Below are 18,522 nucleotides of genomic sequence, written 5' to 3' on the forward strand. Positions count from 1 at the left end.
AAAAGCTTGGAACTAAATAAATCATCTTTACAACAAAAACATTTTATTGAGATATCAAAATACACGTAGTATTGCTTTCTAAAATAAATGGTCTAAAAAAAAGAGAGATCCAATTTCAGGGTAGTGTACCTCGCCATAGTGTTGAAAACAAATAAGGCACAGTGTGTTGGTCTCGTAGTTAATTACAAACCGCAAAGTAAAAATAAAAAAAGTTTATGGGAAAGAGATGTAAAACATTTTGAACAGATCTTTGCATTAAGCTAACTGAAAAACCACTTACTACTATTTGAAATGCGCAAAACACAATATTTTTTAAGAATGGTGACTTAGACTAAGCTTTTACATTGCTAAGTAAAACTTAAAAATAGGATTTTTAACAAATTATTACCACGCCTTAAACGAGAAATACTATGGGGTACAACCAATTTCATCCCAAATCTCCATAAAAGTGACAAACATAAAACAAAAAAGATTCAAAAAAATGACATGGCGCTATTATTTCCGTTCAAGTCATTAAAATATTTGTACTCTATCTCAGAAAACAAACAAAACAAGTTTATCATCAATACAGCGTCAATGTAGGGCAAATACCACTAGGACTAGCTCATTGCGTACCTTAGATCTAAAATTACATTTCACCGAGTGGGCTACCAGTAAACAAGGTGAAAAAGGTCTGACTAGTAGTTTTCGTTAGAAAAAAATGAAACACCTTATAAGACCTTAAAACTAACTTAATAAATATATATAAAAACAAGATTTAAATTAATATGAAAAATATATCTACATCCTATTAAGTACAAACACTTTAGCTCGAAATATTATAAGAATCGCTATAAACCCATTAGTGAGAAAATCTTTGGTGAAACTTTTAAACTGAAGAATTTTTTTTATGAAGTTTATGATGTAAGTTGCGAAAACTTTAAGATGTTAACTAAAAATGTTATTTTTGTTGCCATGATCCGCAACCAACCACAAAAATTTATTCATCTTAAGATCCGAACTATTGGCGACTTATACTGCAAATCGGTGAAAGCTTTTTTTACACTCATAATTTGCATGTTCAACGCGCTCTATTTTTGCTTGAAAGTTTTTTTTTTTATAATCATGTTGTAATCGTCTTAGTCGAGTACCATCGTCATTATTTTATCGCCCACAGTTAATCACAAACTTGCGCTTCTTACACTTTATCTGACCCATTACGAGAATCTGTAGCATTTCAAAAACAACGTGTGGGTATACAACTATCACCAATTGCGTCGGAAAAATAAAGTCTAACGTCTCACCTGACCTGTTCATCGCGGTAGGGCTTGCCGTGGACCCTAAACCGGTACAAGCACGTGTAGTTAGGGTTACCGTGATTAGAGGTAACCCTCAATTCGATCATGCCAAATACGCGACGTTCACCTTCTACCGCAAAGAACTGCAATGGATCGCCGTCGTAATTGTACGTGTACGATCCCAATTTCACGGGCTCTTTTTCGTTTTCCCCGGTCAGGCCGTATACCTCGAAATCCCTGGGCGCGGAATCGATCCTACCGTCCGGCACGAGCAGTTTACTGATATGTTCAAGAGAAAACGCTTCGAGCTCGACCATGCCGGACAATTTTATAACCACGAAGCCGGGGAAATTCTGGAACGCCCAACAATCTCCCGGATTAATGCCCGGCGTGATGACGTTTCTAGGCGAGTTGACGGGATACCAAAGCGGAATACCCAACACGGATACCACCGCTTTACCGTGATGATAAGTTTCGGTACAGCGGGTTGTAACAATTTGCCCGCCCATAGTTTCCATCGCGTAGTCGACCAAACCGGTCTTGTCAGCGTCGTAAACCGCTAAAACGTCCCGCACTATTCTTTTGATTTGATCCTCGTCAATAGACCCGCTGCTGTAATCGACGTTCAATTTATTGACGTCCGATAAACTCGCAGCTACGCGGTCCATCAGGATCTTGCCGTTCTCCCGCACCAATTCGGCAGTCTTCGAATCCACGTTAAGGGTTACGTTGGCGAGACGTTGTTCGAGCGCTTCTTTCGCTACAAAAAGCGATTCCAACCAGTCGTTCAGACCCTTTTGGTTTCGCAAAAAATCGGGATTGTTTATTAGGTCAGTCACCACTCTGCTGACATAGCTCTCGGTATTGATGACTGATTTTTTACAACACCGCTTCATCTCGACACTGAGCTTCTCCGTGTCCCGTTTCATGTTTTTAATTTCTTTGGTCAGGGCGTCAATCGACGCCCGCTGTTTCCCCAGAACTTCCTCGTCGACGAAGGTGTGAAAATTATGGTTTTCGACTATTCTGCGGACCAATTCGTCCGTGTTGATTTGCCTGTTCGTGTCCGAATGGAACGAACTTTTTATGGTTCGAGCGATTAGTTCGACCTGTTCGTCGGACAGATCTATGTAATTTTCTCCATTTTCCTGTATTTTTTTTTCGCCGCTGTCCGAATTAGAACGCAGATCGGAAGAGGAAGGGTGTATCTCCGCAACTAAATTTCCGGTGGTAAGCGGCATGGAATTTGAAAAGGTCGCGTAAAGAACGCTGCCAAGGCCCGAAAGCAGCCACCAACCTGGAAATTTAAACCAACTTTTGGAATAGATCTCGTTGGAGCCACCTGGCAGACCTGGCAAAATAATCTAAAATAACCCCAACTGAATAATATTTCATGAAAAATTGTTAATTTAGTCTGGAAAAAGCTAAGACAACTGGAACGTCTGTAACTATCTTTTCTTTTTTTTTTGAATGAGGGTTAGTTACAATGATGAGATGATTGATTGAGTACTTTTATTGGTATTTTGGAACTAACTACTTCTTTTTGTCTGTCCAGAGACAGGTAATTTTATTATTTATGGGTTCTCGTTCTTTTCGCTTATGTTTTCTCTTATTCAGTATCATACCTTTAATTAATAATATATATTTTTAGTCACTTTAAGAGTTCATGTGTGGATTTGATCCGTGTTTAATTACATTTCTTCGTGATAGTGCTGTAGGATTACTAACTGACCATTATTATAAAAGAAAACCGTATACTTCGAGTTTATTTTTTGCGAGAAATAAAGAAGCTAAAAATGATTTTCACAAAATTAAGAGAAAATGAAAATTCTTTCCCCCATTATATTTGAAATGATATTAACTTTAGTAACTATAAAATATGTCAACTTCATAAATTACGTCTCTAAACTATATTTCGTCACAGAAATTTCGATCTTTAACATTTGCATTTACACCAATTAACAGCAATAGTCGCATCTCCCTGCCGTCTCTTACCACCACGCAGTTAATCGATTTGGGTAGAAAGGAAAGAAGCAAAGTTGATGCGCAATGTTTTTATTGAGAATAAAGCATAAGATATAAATACAAACATTTTAACAATACACAATCCTACAGGGTCGCTAAAAAATACCTATTGATGACCCTGGCGATGAAAAAGTAGATGCTAAATGTAATATATGAATAAATATTTTGTATAAATAAAAACGCTAAATATGAAACTTCAAAAACGAAACAAATTTATGGAAATATATATTCTAATTTTCCGTCTCGAGAAACTTCATTAAGTGTTATTTCGCCCTACTGGCAAAATTATATATAAGTAATAAAATAATAAAAATTTAGTACAGAGCACCACTCGAAAAACACTCACGAGAGATCACCCGATTAAAAATAACCTACACATCAAATTATTTCGATTTAAAAATACAAAAAAAAATCCTAATCACCATATTTGACCTCGCTAATAAAATGATACATTAAATGCAAAATGATTATAAAGCTGTGGGTTAAGGCGTGTTACTGGCTAAAATTCAGAGCGTTACTGACGGACTTTTTAAACGACTCAGTGTAAGCCGACGCGACGCGTCCACAGTTAGGGTGGCAGGAGAGGGCAAGGGAGACGCCGCTAGCCAACAAAATGTGCGCACCTGAAATACAGGTACAGGATAATCCCACCCTTGCCACGTCAGAAAAAATTGTGGCAAACCGCATTTTTACCAAGTCTACAATTTATCCAAGGGTCATAAATAATCTAGACAGGTTGCCAGATAACTCGCACAGGAAAAAATATATCAAATTTACTAAAAATAGCAGCTAATGAGTCAATTAAATATCTACGAATAATAATTCATAAACATTTGAGATGACATTCAAGTTAAAATTTTTATCTTATGAGCAGACTTGTCGTTAGGATCCTTTCAAACTCAGATTTAAAAACACCATACTATGCACTTTTTCAAAAATAAATAATTTTTTCTATACAGATATCTCGTCTAACTAAATGAAAGGTTATAGAAAAAAAAATTAATTTATTTTCTTTGTCTTTGCATAGTTTTATATATTTCAGTAGATTCAAAATTCTGAATTTTGCGTATTGGTCACGATTGGTCGAGAGTTACCAGGCACCCAATAAATGTTTTATAAACCCTGCCACTTACCGCCAAATAGCAACAATGGAATCAAACAAAGTAACGCCAATTTGGTAGCCTTGTTTCCGGGTCTCGTCTTCCACAACAACCACGTGTCGAACAACATCACTCTGCCGGCCAAGTTGTGTACCTTCGACAACAAATTTGTCTGTACCCTGTAGGTATAGTAAAACACCTCAACAATCGACGTTAGAATGGTGATGACCGACGTTAAAATGGCGACTGTTGTGTTTTTTATTATAGACCAACGGCTGTACTTTTGTCTGAAACAGTACAATCCTTAGAGCCTATCCATAACTTGGTGCCCCCCAACCCCTCCGTTTTAATAAAAGCAATACAAGTCCGCGATATTTGACAAGCTGTAACACTTTAGAATATATAGACAGATATATAGAAGCTGTTCAGAAGGGAGGTTCAGCAGATTCAAATCTCACTTTCAACCACATAGCTACTAGAGAACTACAGGAAATTATGAAGGAACTCTGAATTAAAATAAGACAAGGTCCATTCAACATGCGCATGCGCGAGATTTAATATGTTGTTTTTAACCAATGACCTTGCGGCATTCAACAAGCAACATGACCGCTGACAGATCGTTAATAAGTTGGATACGGCATTTTTAAGGCAGTATTTTCTCAAAATATATCCCGATCTCATTAAATCTTCAGGCTAAAAGGAGTTAAGTGTGTGGATATCGCTGCTGAAAAAGAAATTGACGCAAAGTGCAGGTGAGTTTGTGAAATTTAAGAGCATGCGCAGAAAATCATTCCCTCACATACGAAACACGCATGCGCCTAAAACGGGTTCAGATTTCAATTACCTTTTGATTTCGTAATCCTGTTGATTATTGTTGAACACACTCTTTCGGTTGGTGTGTCTTGCCAAATATGAATCTTCCGTGCTCACATTTTTGTGGGAAACGTGTTCCGAATACAGTTTATTGCTTGACGATTCGTCCAAAGCGTGTATAGTTTTGCGCGACATGTTTGGCATAGCCACCACCCCCGGGGCAATTTCGACACGATCTTTAGAGTGATAAGAGTAGGTCCAGTCGGTTTTGGGATAAACCCTGAAAATAAACGGCAAAGACCACAAAAATTACGCAGCTGTATTGTATTTATTAACTTCTAAAACTAAGAAAAATTAATTTTAAAAACGTGAACCTAGTGAACAACACCAAACCGATTGCCACAAAGTTCGCATTCACAGTAAAAATGCCCGAAATCTGTAAAATACACGCTTCTCGCTATATTAAAAGCACCAAAAAAATTGTGTTTTTATGGTACTCCTAAATGTTTTTTTACGCAAAACAGATTTGATTATAATTTCAACGCTTGGAAGAATAAATGAAACACAATATTCTTAAATTGTAATGTGAAATAAAGTATCGCATTATTTATATGAAATCTGATCTCGTGTAGGTATGCTTTTGGGCTAATATTAAGTTACGCTCTGGCAAAACGAACTCACTCCCAATATCGTCCAGACTTCTTATACAATTCCAATGCCGGCATGTCACCGTTAATTGCCGCAGATCGCGCATCTTCTATCAATTGATTCTTTTCGTTTTGGCTGATGGTTTTTGTCGAACTGACTTCGTTCTCGCCGTCCTCTGACGAATAATCCGATGTTTTAAACAATCCGCTCCTTAGCGATCTCTCTGACCGCGTTGCTGTTTTTTTTATTGGCTTTGAATAAATCGATTGTTCGGTTGAACTGGTAGCGCCTTCGCTAGTCCTAGAAGAGGGTTTGTGATTGTCATAATATTCACAAATTTTATCATGAAGGAAATGTTCTAAACGAAGGCGTAATATAAATTATTTTCCTGCCAAAAAACAAACAAATCGATAATAAAATTTATGCTAATATATTAGGGAGAAAAACATACAATTTAATTAATAATGCTTAAACAATACAAGGGCTATACATGGATGGCAAATAAATGATAACGTTATCCTGCAATATGCTAACGAGGTACCAAATTTAATCAAATTGTTTGCTTATACGTTAACCACAGTAATAGGCTGATTTTTTGCATCGAATTTATTTTTTTGAGTAAAAACCTTTATTTCAATAAAAAATGCATGAAAATCAGTTATTCTTAATGTAACCATTTCGCATTAGAATGAATGTAGCATACTTTTGACATTTTTAAAACTTTGACACTTAAGCATAACATATTTGACATTTTGAAGCTCAGATTCGCGATTTTTTTTATTTCGCCCGCTTTTTCCGACCAACTTCTCGACTGTAGGATGTATGTTTTAAAAACGTTTAAGAAAACATTTTTTCTGATCTGTACTTACTTGTAAATAGTAGTTCTTCGAGTGCTCCGAGTAACAGTTTTTTCTACATGATTTCCAGCCTCAACAACCTCGTCACTGATAAAATTTTGAGTCAAAAATGGAGTTTTAGACCTAGACCTGCTAGACCGAAGTTCCATGTTGTTCATATTCAAAGCACGCACTAAATTTACGCGCACTGGAAATAAACTTCACTTCCAAATAAATCAGAACTGTTTTATTCTTATTTGCCTTTCAAGAATAAACCAAAAATAACACCTCTCCCTTTGATGGTTTTCTGATAAAAATAGAACACACCAACATCTATTTTTAAATAAAATGGTTTAACCGACGCTTTTGGACCGTTACAGCCTATTTTGACCGCCGACGGTAATCAAATTTGTTTAACAAACACATTCAAAGGAATCTAACCTTAAAAACAAGCACAAAGTTCACCAACCGACCGAGTAAAAGATATTAACGATAATTGTAGCTCACCAATTCGCAACACTTATGGAAGTTACGCTTTTCGTTGTTAAAGCTGGTAAGTAAACATTGTCAAAAAAATCTCTTTAAACCCGTACTACGTGCCAATGATGACGTCATTGTTATTTTTTAAAGGATTTTTATTGGATTTGGGAACTTATAACTGATATGGCAACTTAGTTCGTACTTTAGATTGATATAAGGGTTATAATCGAATCCACGTGAAATGTGGTACATGTTCACGTCCGAGAGGAATTGTTGGGCTATTTTTGTAAAGTCTATTCCCTGCGATCTGTCATGCTGTGTCACACTTGGCATTCTCGGGAATTGGCGAGTCGCAGATCTGTTGTTTATTATTTAAAATAACTCAAATTTGCATTTTTTACATAATAATATAAAAACATGAAAAATTACTACCTTACAATTTATTGAAAAATAAGTAAGTATTTTAACAATATTGAAAAAAAAATATTATCCATAAACAGTAGAAAATTCTCATATTTGGGTATTTTATATATTACACAGTACAATTCACTATAATTTAGAGCTGGTATGTTCCAACCAATAATCGCAACAAATCTTTTTGTTCATTGGATAATAATGGCCAAAATTCACCTTCTAACTCTGTTAAGCCATTTGTGTCAAATGATTGGCACATTATAACCAAAGACTGAAGCAACAGAAACATTTTCTCAGACATGTGGCAGCCTACAAAGAAAATGTATTCACTAAGGGCAAGAGCACTGAAGGTCAATGATATGTACTTTCAATGCTCTTGTCATTTTTGTCTCCCCAAGCATACTTTTCCAAAATTTTCCCCAACTTTGGAGATAATTTTTGAGGAACAGGGTGTAATATTAACAACAAGAAAACACAATTAACTTCACATTTAAGTAAGAGTTCAGACTTGTAACCAGAGTCATGGAATTGACATAATGTATCACTTACTTCCAGGTAACTTTTCAATGCTGCAACATAATCACCTAAAACAATAAAATACTATGCTTTTTACAAAACTTCTGGATTCCTCCTGCGTCGGTTTTTGCTTAGTCGAAATTGCTGACGTTTCGCCAATCATCCTGTTGGCTTCTTCAGAGCTTGACTGAAACTGAAACCAGTTTCTGTCAAGCTCTGAAGAAGCCAACAGGATGATTGACGAAACGTCAGCAATGTCAACTAAGTAAAAACTGATGCAGGTAGAATCCAGAAGTTTTGTAAAAAGCATTACAGTAGCCTGTGGAAGTTTCTTTGAAAAATTAATAAAATACTATGTTTAATAAATACATTTATAAAATACAAATATGACAGAGAAACACGAAGTCACAAATATGAATTAATTATGCTTAAAACTGTACATTACCACTTTACCACTTGAAATAAAATGAGACCCCAATAAATCCAGAGAGTGGATTTTTGCTTTAGGTCTTCCTTCAGATATTTCCACAGAATTACGAATGTAAGTTTCTATATACTCATTTCGATCAATTCTTTTTAAAAATTCAACTATTTCTAATTCTAGTCCAACAGGAATAGTGCACTCTTCCGGACATCTAATGGCGGCATGGTTAAAACAACTTAAACCAGCCTGTAAATTATCAGAAGGAACACGGACACATCCAGTGCTAAAATCTTTTTCTTCAGCATTCAGAAACTGTCTTGCAGAACGAATCATATAAGACGTTTCCCCTGGAATGTTTCCTAAAGATCCTTCGCAACGAGCAGCGGCCATCCAAGAAAGGGCAGCATAGGATGGAAGATCCTGAGACTCGCATTGTTGTCCCAATTTAACAAAAGATTCAGAAGCTTCAGTGACGTTTGGCTTACGTAAAAATCGTCTTAAATTTTAAGGTCTATGTTACAAATACAGAAGAATGTTTTGATAAACGGAAACATACTTTTTAAGTTTTCCTGATATAACTCTATATCGATCTAAAATTTCATGGCCCGTTGTTTCGGTACTCATTTTATTGAAAAGTTAATGGAGTCCGCAATATGACTTATTTTTATTTGAAATATGATCATTAGTGACATAACCTAGAATAATATTGACTTCATCACAATTCCAGTTTCTAGATAGAACAACTTAGAAAAGCTTTTATTCTGTGCATCTGTTTAAAACTGATCGAAAACGGTTTTGTGTTGATAATGAATAAAGATAAAAAGGCAGAATGTAAGAAAAAACTAGTTCGCAATTCGGAACAACCATTGCCCAAAATAACCCCGGTTGTTTCCAAAACGTCTTTACAAACCTCCAATGATTCTGGGAAGAATGAAAAATCTTTGGTGCACAATTTATCAAAATCGGATTTTGATAAACCAGAACCTTGCAGCACCCTACATTTTTCCAAGAAAATCGAGGCAGTTGTTAAGCCCAGAAAAACTAAAAGTTTGTCTGAAGCAGACAGATTAAAACTTGCAGTAGATGAAAAGGTAGGTATCATGTTAGAACATTATGTCCAAACACAATTGACACATTTATTTTATTCAGATAACAAGGAGAGTTAATTTTCCATTGGATCAACCAGTGTATAAGGACCTAATACCATTGGGAAGTCAACAACCAAAATCTCAATCTGTTTTACCTGCAAGAGCCCCATTACCAGCCAAAGATAAGGAACCATTGCTCTCCGATTTCATTGAACCAAAAAAAGTGAGAAATTATTGTCATACTCTCAATGTAAAATTACCTTTAAGTGATTCTATAGTTTCTGTACCTCCTAGTCATAATTTAAGATTATATAAGATTCTTCAAGTTAATAATGAAATTGTTCTGTAATTTCTTGATTAAGGTTAGTAAAAAATAATAAAACCTGAAAAAAATTTATTTTGAAAGCAACAAACTAAATCTTATTAAAAGCGGCAATATCAACCGATTGGACAAAGTCTTCAAATTCTTCAATTTTTTCAGTTAACTCATCAATGGAAACCTTTGCATCTTCAACTACACACATGATTTGCAACTTATTGATACCATATCCCACTGGAACCAGCTTAGAAGCACCCCAGATTAGACCATCCATTTCAATTGTTCTAACAGATTTTTCCAATTCCTTCATGTCAGTCTCATCATCCCAAGGCTTAACATCAAGAACAATACTTGATTTGGCAATCAGTTCAGGTTTTTTAGCTTTCTTTTCGGCATATGCTTTTAATCTTTCTTCTCGGATTTTATTTGCTTCTTCATCCTCTTCCTCATCTGATGCAAACAAGTCTACGTCGTCATCATCACCATCATCTTTGGGTACGGGTGCTGTAGTAGTTGGGGCTGTGTTTAAGGGGGATGCACCAAAACTTTTCAATTCATCTGCCGAGAATGATTTAATATGATTGTACCAACGCAACGCATGCGGAAGATGCGCTGCTGGAGCTTTATTTAGTTTGTTCAAAATGGCGATATCGGCTTGACTAGGGAAATAGCTAGAAATCCAATTTTTTAACATTATACAACAGCTAACCTATAACATTACGTCCACGTGGATGAATTTATTTCAAATAGAACCTACCCTTCAATATAGCTTTTGTCTTCCAAATGTTTATTTAATTCGGCAAGCTCCTTGTCAGATTTTAGATTGCCAAAAGCCATTTTTTACAAAATTAATTAAACCAGCTGTTCCTAGATATTATCCTCGGCAGGAAGCACCCAAGAAAGGAAATTAGATACCATTGAATTAAGAATGCATTCTTAGCTGGGCTGGCTCAGTGTCTAAAGTAAGGTTAACCCATCAATCAAAAGAAAAGAAGTGTGGAAATTGCAGCATAGATAAAACAAGATTCCACACTGGTCGATTGATCTTAGAAAACTTGTCCACGTCGTCGATTAAAGAAATAGAAAAAAAACGTTGAAGTATTATGGCATGTACACATTAGCGCGTTGCGCGTTGCATCCATCCATCTTTTGTGCGTTTTTCAACGCTTCCCTTCTTTTGTTCGTGGTTCCAATGAGACGGAGGTGAGAGAGGTTTTTTGTTATTTTTTTTTTTAATCTCTATTGTGGGTTTCCAGGGATTCATTGAAAAAAAAAACACGTAAAGCGGTTAAAGTTTTTATAATCGCAACCAATTTTATGGGACTTCTATAGATCGTAAAATATGAGTTGAAATAAAATTCCACGGAGCAGCGAACGTGTCGGGCGCGTTCGGTGCTTCGTGCACTTTGTAGGCACTTCTAGCAAAAGTGGATTGCAGGAAATTTAAACATGGCAACGTTGGTAATGCCATGTATATTGTGATGTTCATGAACGACTTTTAAATATTTCGCTATTTATCAACAAATCTAAAATAATTTAAGGTACCTACACTTCTTAAATTGAGGCATCATAGAGGTATTCAATAAACTCAATTGGATACTCTTAACATTATTATTTAGGTTAGATCATTTTATTATGTAATTCTCTGTGGTTGTAGTCATGCTGCGAACGATTTTTGGCAAAGCTCTTAGTACAGGCAATCTCAGCCCCAAGCACATTGCAGTAATCACAAGAGCCTCCAGTGATCAAGCAAAGAAACCGGAAAAAATAGAAGTATTTATCGATGACATACCAGTTAAAGTTGAACCTGGAACAACAGTATTACAAGCTGCTGCTTTGGTTGGAATAGAAATCCCCAGGTTCTGTTACCATGAACGTTTAGCAGTTGCTGGTAATTGCAGAATGTGTCTTGTTGAAGTAGAAAAATCTCCCAAGCCTGTCGCGGCTTGTGCAATGCCTGTTATGAAAGGTAAAAACTGTTCATTTGAAAGTATTTAGGTTTACATGTTTTTTTTTTTAAGGGTGGCGCATCAAAACAGATTCTGAAATGACTAAAAAAGCTAGGGAAGGTATAATGGAATTTTTATTATACAATCATCCTTTGGACTGTCCTATTTGTGATCAAGGGGGAGAGTGTGATTTACAGGACCAAAGCATGGCCTTTGGATCAGACCGTTCTAGATTTGTAGATATTAATTATACAGGGAAAAGGGCTGTTGAGGATAAAGATATTGGGCCATTGATTAAAACTATTATGACTAGGTGCATTCACTGCACAAGGTGCATTAGGTTCGCATCAGAAGTTGCTGGAGTTGATGATTTAGGTAAAGGTATGTGTGTACAGTAGCAATGATGTAATTGCTGTTTGCAGGAACTACTGGACGGGGCAATGAAATGCAGGTGGGGACCTACGTGGAAAAAATGTTCCTTTCCGAATTATCAGGGAATATTATCGATTTGTGCCCAGTGGGAGCTTTAACCAGTAAACCGTACAGTTTTACAGCTAGACCATGGGAAATCCGTAAAGTAGACTCTATTGATGTGCTGGATGCCGTCGGTTCCAATATAGTCGTTTCCACGAGAACAAACGAAGTCATGCGGATTATGCCTAGGCTCAACGAGGAAATCAATGAGGAGTGGTTGGCAGATAAGTCCCGGTTCTGTTATGACGGGTTGAAACGGCAAAGGTTGGTAACTCCAATGCTTAAGGACAATAGAGGGGAATTGAAGGCTGTCGATTGGGAAATAGCACTACTAACAGTAGCAAAACAAATTAAAAATACTGGTAAGTAAATAGCTTTGGTTACTTTAGTATGTCTATGTATGGAAAGTATGAAAAAGTATTTAAAATTATTATGTGGTTCATCACCTTTCTTCATTCATTCATTCATTTTTACCATTCATTTTTGTACTGCTCGCAGTTAGATTTTAATTAAATATATTATTACTCTCTCCATCTTCAATACAAAAAGAGTATAATGTTCCAATTTAGGCAGTAGCGTCGGTGCGATCGCAGGCGCTTTTGCCGACGCCGAAGTTTTGGTGGCGGTGAAAGATTTGTTGAACCGTTTGGGGTCGGAGGTATTATGCACAGAACACATTTTTCCGATGGATGGATCTGGTACTGATTTACGATCCAGTTATTTGCTAAATAACAAAATAGCTGCGGCAGAGGAAGCCGATTTCGTTCTGTTGGTCGGCACCAACCCGCGCTTGGAAGCCCCATTATTAAACTCTAGACTGCGCAAGGGTTACGTCCATAACGAATTGGATGTGAGTATCGCTGCTGAAAACAAGATAAAAAGGGGCACTCTCGGTTTGTTCATTGTTGAGGTAGGATGGGTCTTAAATCCCAATACCAGTTTTTTTACTTGGGGTCACGTCCCTTCCCGGGTTGCCGAAATTGTAATTTTTAGTTATAGAAATTATAAAAAGAGAAGAGTCTAGGTTTTTTTGACAATGACAACTTAATTTTTTGAAAGAAACTTCCACAGGTTACTGCAGTGGTTCCAACATTTTTGTACCTGCGACCCTCTTTAAAAAAAAATTCTTACAATCTAATTTCATAAATACTCAACTGATATTATCATTTATTTAATGGGCTACAAAATAATATACATATTATATAAAAATATACATCAAAAAATAATTATTTATTATAAGAAATAATCATTTTAAATGTAATAAAAACAAATCTTACAAAAATACAAAAACAAAATGAAATTTTGACAGCAGCTGCATGCCCCCTTGCAATAGTCTCGCGCGATCCACAGGTTGGAAACCACTGGGTGACTGTAATACTATTTACACATTTTCTGGATTCCTCCTGCGTTGGTTGGTTAATAAATCGAGCTTGCTGACATTTGGCCCATTATTCTGTTAATCTTTGAAGAAGCCAGGAGGAATCCAGAAGATTTGTAAATAGTTTTATTCTTATCTAATATTAAAGCAGTTCAAACAGACGTGTTGTATTAGGAAAATTTGTTTCTTTATTCTGCAGACTCGCGTGCTAAACTTTTTCCTGCATGACGGGCAATGTGTGGATGTTATTGGACAAAGAGTGACCTTTCTTATCTTATTAATGTTTAGTGGCGTCGCTATACGATGCGATTTGTACCATGTCATGGTATTATTTAATTATTAGATCGCGTTAATTGGCCCCAAGGTCGATTTACGTTACCAATACACACACCTGGGCGATAGTCCTAGTATCCTCCAGCAGGTCGCGACTGGTCAACATGACGTGAGCAAAAGGCTAAAGTCGGCCAAAAAACCCTTAATAATTGTAGGTTCAGAGGTGTTGGAGAGGCCGGACGGGGCCGCCATATTGGCGGCGGCGCAATCGCTAGCCGCCGCAACTTCTGTCGATTCCAAAGATTGGAAGGTGTTGAATGTACTACACAAGATAGCCAGTCAGGTACTCCTTTACCATCATAGGGTTATCTTAAATAAATTAATTGACCGGTGAATTTTTTTTGTATCAATTGACTCAAATACCATGAAATTTATATTTATTTATATTGTGCCTTACATCGCCATTGCGTCATTCTGGGAATCGCTAAGTATGACATTCGGATAATCCTTAAAGGGAGATATAGATAAATTTTACTTTTAAAAATTTTCTTTAAAACATTTTGATCGAATTTGACTAGTCAATTAAGAAGTGGTCAATTGGCCACGGTCAATTGACCAGTCCCAACACTACATTAGAGACAATTTGTCGTTTTTCATACCTTTTAAGAATATCTATAAAATCCAAGATATTTCGCTGTCCTTTGAAGTTATCGCAAAAAAGACATTGTAATTTTAAAAATTCTATTTTTTTCATTCTTTTATAAATATTTTTCTTTTTTGATAACCTAAATTAAACTAATTTTTTAAAATTAACAAAACGTTTGTAGACTCTCTCAGAAGCAGATTTTCAAACCCTCGATTTTGATTTTTTTATGCACATCATTGGATTTTCATTCCAGTAAATAGACCATAAGATTACGTTATATTAAAAGTGTTGGTCATAACGTGTTTTCTTATTAATCGTTCATCAAAATCAATCGATAAAAACTATAAAAATTTCAGCCCCATGGAAGCTCTCTCACGCAGTTTTGGTGTGTTTTTTAATTGTTTAAGACTAACTGATTTCGTGATTATTCATCAATAGTGTACTACGCAATTACTACTTTGCAAGTATCAGAAGTGGGAATGAAACCAGTTTGAGTATTTTATTGAAACGAAAACATAACCTATAACCTTAAAAAAAATTGAACCCTTACTGTGTTTGTGCTATCATTTAAGACTAAACTTAAAATGTGTGATACTAATCTCCAGACACCTACTATGGTACCCTCAAATAATCAGCGTTGATAATATTGATAATATTTGATTATCACCCACTGGGTGCAATAATGGCACATAAAAAAATAGCTATTTTTAGTTAACATAAATAGTTTTTGTTTTAGAAAGAGAGTAATACAAATCAATATGTAATTATAAAGACATATCACTAGAAATTTTGTAATAAATAGGAGAGTTGATATGAGTTATCTCAATATTTCAGTTTTTATTTTCCTAAATCACTGATTTTCTCGGAAGTGTTATTTCGTGGATTCTATTGCACCCAAAGAGCAACATGACCACATTTTGTAGGTGGCCGCTTTGGACATCGGTTACACCCCTGGCGTTGATAAAATAAGGACCCTGAATCCCAAGGTTCTGTTATTGATCGGGGCTGACGATGGCGCCATAGAAAGGTCCGAACTAACGGGCGACTCGTTTGTAGTCTATTTAGGCCATCATGGTGACCGAGGAGCCGCCATGGCAGACGCCATTTTACCCGGCGCCGCGTATACCGAAAAACAAGCGACTTATGTAAATACCGAGGGCAGGGCTCAAGAGACTTTAGTCGCAGTCACGGCCCCCGGACGAGCCAGAGAGGACTGGAAAGTGATAAGGGCCTTGTCGGAACTCGTCGGCGAGACGTTGCCCTACGATAATCTGAGCGAAATCAGGGATAGAATGGAGGAGATCGCTCCCCATTTAACACGATTTGGAACCGTCGAGGACGCGAACTACTTCAAACAGGCGCAAGACTTGTCTAAGGTGAGCTCCAAAGACCTGGCAGGTGCTTTTATTTAATGACGTTTTATTTTTTTAGAAAGTGAAGGCCCAGTTGAATAATTCGCCCTTGGACGTCAAGCTCAAGGAGCTGCAAGACTATTTTATGACCGACTCAATCAGTAGAGCGTCACCCACGATGGCTAAATGTGTGCAAGCCGTTCTAAAGCAGAAACAGTCGAAATATTAAATTATATTATCGTCGAAACTTGATATTAGGGAATTAAATTGAGCCATAGATTTATTAAAAAGTGTATAAAGATTTTTCTTTTTTTATTTCAAGTGTATATTGCTTTTAAGGAACAAATAAAAAGTCGACACCCTAAACGTTTTCACCTATTTTTGGACTAATGGAATCCTGAAAAAAATTAATTTGGCGGGTCTACAGAAATATATTTTTTTGTTTTTAAGGGACCAGCCATTTACTAAGATGGAATTAATACTATTTTCAAATCTTCGGGATTCCTCCTGGAATCGGTTGTAAATTTGTAAAAAGTATTACTGTAGTCTATGGAAGTTTCTTTGAAAATTTGAAAATGGTTACAATCCACAACAACACAGTTCCAAAAGTTTAAGTTATTAAAAAACCGATACGAGAATAAAACGAGTATATATCACAGGATATTTTTTTATTTTTGAGGTAAAAATTAAAACAATGATTAAAGATGTCTACACCACAATTGGTGGGTGTCAGAGATAAAGATAAACCATAATTTGTTCTATAAAATAGAAAAGAGGTTGAGGACTCTCAGAGCTCTCTGATACGTTAAATTCTATCAAGAACACCAATTCTAGACAATCTATATTAAGCCATTTAGTATTTTATGCATGGTTTTTATATCAATACACTTTCTTTTTTTACTAGGACTTGTAAGATTAAAGGACTGGGGTAATTCATCATATATAATATCCTCACTTTGTACACCCATTTTGAACCCAAATTTCTCTTTTACACTCTCAATCTGTTAAACATACCGACTGTAAGGAGACCAAACCTGACAAGCATATTCCGAAACTGACTACATATAAGAGCAAAATAGAGTTTTAAAGCAGTCAATACTATTCAAATGTATTCAATGATATATCAATATAGTTATTATATTTTCAAAATTGTAAAAATCGTTAAACCGTTGATAATAAAGAAATAAATATTTCGAGATCGATACCTTACAAGTTGTTTACTTCGCAAATGCGGTCCTGTTCTAATGGTGTCGCCGGTTTTGCGCATGGGCGATCGATTGTTCGCGGAAATGTCACTGTTCTGTTTTGTGCGGTGAAGTAGCCGACGTTCGGCGAAAAACAGAAAGACTCGGTAAGAAAATTTAATTAGAAATGTAAATCGCAGAGCAGTAAATTAAAACTAATAAATGGGTGCGACAAACAACATTGCTCAATTTAGCAATGCATCGGAATAACAAAAGTTAATGTGTGCAGTTCGAGTTCAGAGCCGTATTTTCAAATTTTTAATAGATTATTCCGGAAAGCAGCACCGTTTTACATATTCGCGTAATTTTAAGAGATTGTAAGTGGCGGCCTCGTTTTCAAGATGCACGTCGCGAATCAAGGCCTGTAAGGAGCATATTTGACATGATGGAATGTTGTGCGCTAGGTCACGAAAATCTTCATTGATTTTTCTCCCCACGCGTGGAGCATGAGTCATCTTGAGGGAGAACCCTACAATTTCTATTACGGATATTGGAGTATTAAACTCGCAATTATAGCAGAAGCTAGTGAAGCGTGGAAATGCCAAAGGGGGTATGTGCGAAAATTACATTTTTGAGATAATTAAGAAAAACCTGTTTAAATTTAAAACAATGGTTATAATTGCCGTGTTGGTAAAAATAAAGCATATGCAGGTTACTTAATTATTACGATAAGCACATATTCCTTTTCTCAGGACATGCGTCGGGGCACGTACGACAATTCTAACACAAAATGTTAATATATCAAAAAATGGCTCATACCTCATTTGACATTTCCACTCTTCTACTGTCTAAATGAATCTTGAATTCGTAATCTGATATAATATATTTCAATTGATATATTTGTCTTCCTTTTTAAACAATTAACAATTAATTAAGGAGATTTATGGGGATTATATTAATATAAAATTCAAAATCTACAGAATCATACTTGAATGAAAAAAGTCATATTTCGTTTAAAAACAGAAAAGGGCAGAATCGTCAACGCCATCGTTGCGAATGAATCTATTGTATGGTTCGTAGGCTGTGATCTAAAGGTGTCTTTTAAGAACTGTTGAAAATTATAGCTTGTTTTTAGCTTTTAGCGCATTTCACACATTGACCTGCACTTTTCTTTATAAACAGCCATCTCCGTACGCTTATATCGTTTTTACCCTAAAATTTTAAAGCGATCTCGGCATATTTTAACAAAATACTACCAAAAAACCCCATATGCCAAGCTGCCGAATTGACGAACTGTCAGCGGCCATGTTGATTGTTGAATACCAG

General features: G+C 36.0%; 5 protein-coding genes across 7 annotated transcripts; 2 read left to right on the top strand and 3 right to left on the bottom strand.

Annotated features, from left to right (window-relative positions):
• Positions 1-26: 26 nt before the first annotated feature.
• Positions 27-6,883, bottom strand: LOC132698953 (klaroid protein). Of its 2 annotated transcripts, XM_060665299.1 has the most exons (5): positions 6,733-6,883; positions 5,897-6,163; positions 5,247-5,495; positions 4,436-4,689; positions 27-2,574 (listed from the first exon to the last, which is right to left on the bottom strand). In XM_060665299.1, exons 1-5 carry the CDS (start codon positions 6,876-6,878, stop codon positions 1,280-1,282), a joined length of 2,211 nt encoding a protein of 736 aa, XP_060521282.1. In that variant the 5' UTR covers positions 6,879-6,883; the 3' UTR covers positions 27-1,279. The 2 variants fall into 2 exon arrangements, with proteins under 2 accessions (XP_060521282.1, XP_060521283.1); XM_060665300.1 differs by lacking the exon at positions 5,247-5,495.
• Positions 6,884-7,602: 719 nt separating this feature from the next.
• LOC132698955 (40-kDa huntingtin-associated protein-like) lies at positions 7,603-9,223 on the bottom strand. The gene is made up of 4 exons (XM_060665302.1): positions 9,090-9,223; positions 8,563-9,029; positions 7,959-8,177; positions 7,603-7,902 (listed from the first exon to the last, which is right to left on the bottom strand). The coding sequence occupies exons 1-4, from the start codon at positions 9,155-9,157 to the stop codon at positions 7,736-7,738; spliced, it is 921 nt and encodes a 306-aa protein (XP_060521285.1). The 5' UTR covers positions 9,158-9,223; the 3' UTR covers positions 7,603-7,735.
• Positions 9,224-9,329: 106 nt separating this feature from the next.
• Positions 9,330-9,970, top strand: LOC132698957 (uncharacterized). Its single transcript, XM_060665304.1, has 2 exons — positions 9,330-9,624; positions 9,683-9,970. Exons 1-2 carry the CDS (start codon positions 9,340-9,342, stop codon positions 9,968-9,970), a joined length of 573 nt encoding a protein of 190 aa, XP_060521287.1. The 5' UTR covers positions 9,330-9,339.
• Positions 9,971-10,000: 30 nt separating this feature from the next.
• LOC132698956 (elongation factor 1-beta') lies at positions 10,001-10,858 on the bottom strand. The gene is made up of 2 exons (XM_060665303.1): positions 10,698-10,858; positions 10,001-10,611 (listed from the first exon to the last, which is right to left on the bottom strand). The coding sequence occupies exons 1-2, from the start codon at positions 10,775-10,777 to the stop codon at positions 10,035-10,037; spliced, it is 657 nt and encodes a 218-aa protein (XP_060521286.1). The 5' UTR covers positions 10,778-10,858; the 3' UTR covers positions 10,001-10,034.
• A 407-nt stretch (positions 10,859-11,265) lies between these two features.
• On the top strand, positions 11,266-16,313 carry LOC132699883 (NADH-ubiquinone oxidoreductase 75 kDa subunit, mitochondrial). 2 transcript variants are annotated; one of them, XM_060666842.1, is made up of 8 exons: positions 11,266-11,515; positions 11,598-11,909; positions 11,962-12,264; positions 12,312-12,725; positions 12,933-13,213; positions 14,085-14,357; positions 15,584-16,036; positions 16,092-16,313. In XM_060666842.1, the coding sequence occupies exons 2-8, from the start codon at positions 11,600-11,602 to the stop codon at positions 16,239-16,241; spliced, it is 2,184 nt and encodes a 727-aa protein (XP_060522825.1). In that variant the 5' UTR covers positions 11,266-11,515; positions 11,598-11,599; the 3' UTR covers positions 16,242-16,313. The 2 variants fall into 2 exon arrangements, with proteins under 2 accessions (XP_060522825.1, XP_060522824.1); XM_060666841.1 differs by having other exon boundaries at positions 11,270-11,481.
• Positions 16,314-18,522: the final 2,209 nt, after the last annotated feature.

The sequence above is a fragment of the Cylas formicarius genome, unplaced genomic scaffold (assembly GCF_029955315.1).
Source record: "Cylas formicarius isolate icCylForm1 unplaced genomic scaffold, icCylForm1.1 PGA_scaffold_3__17_contigs__length_32017465, whole genome shotgun sequence".
NCBI lineage: Eukaryota > Metazoa > Arthropoda > Insecta > Coleoptera > Brentidae > Cylas > Cylas formicarius.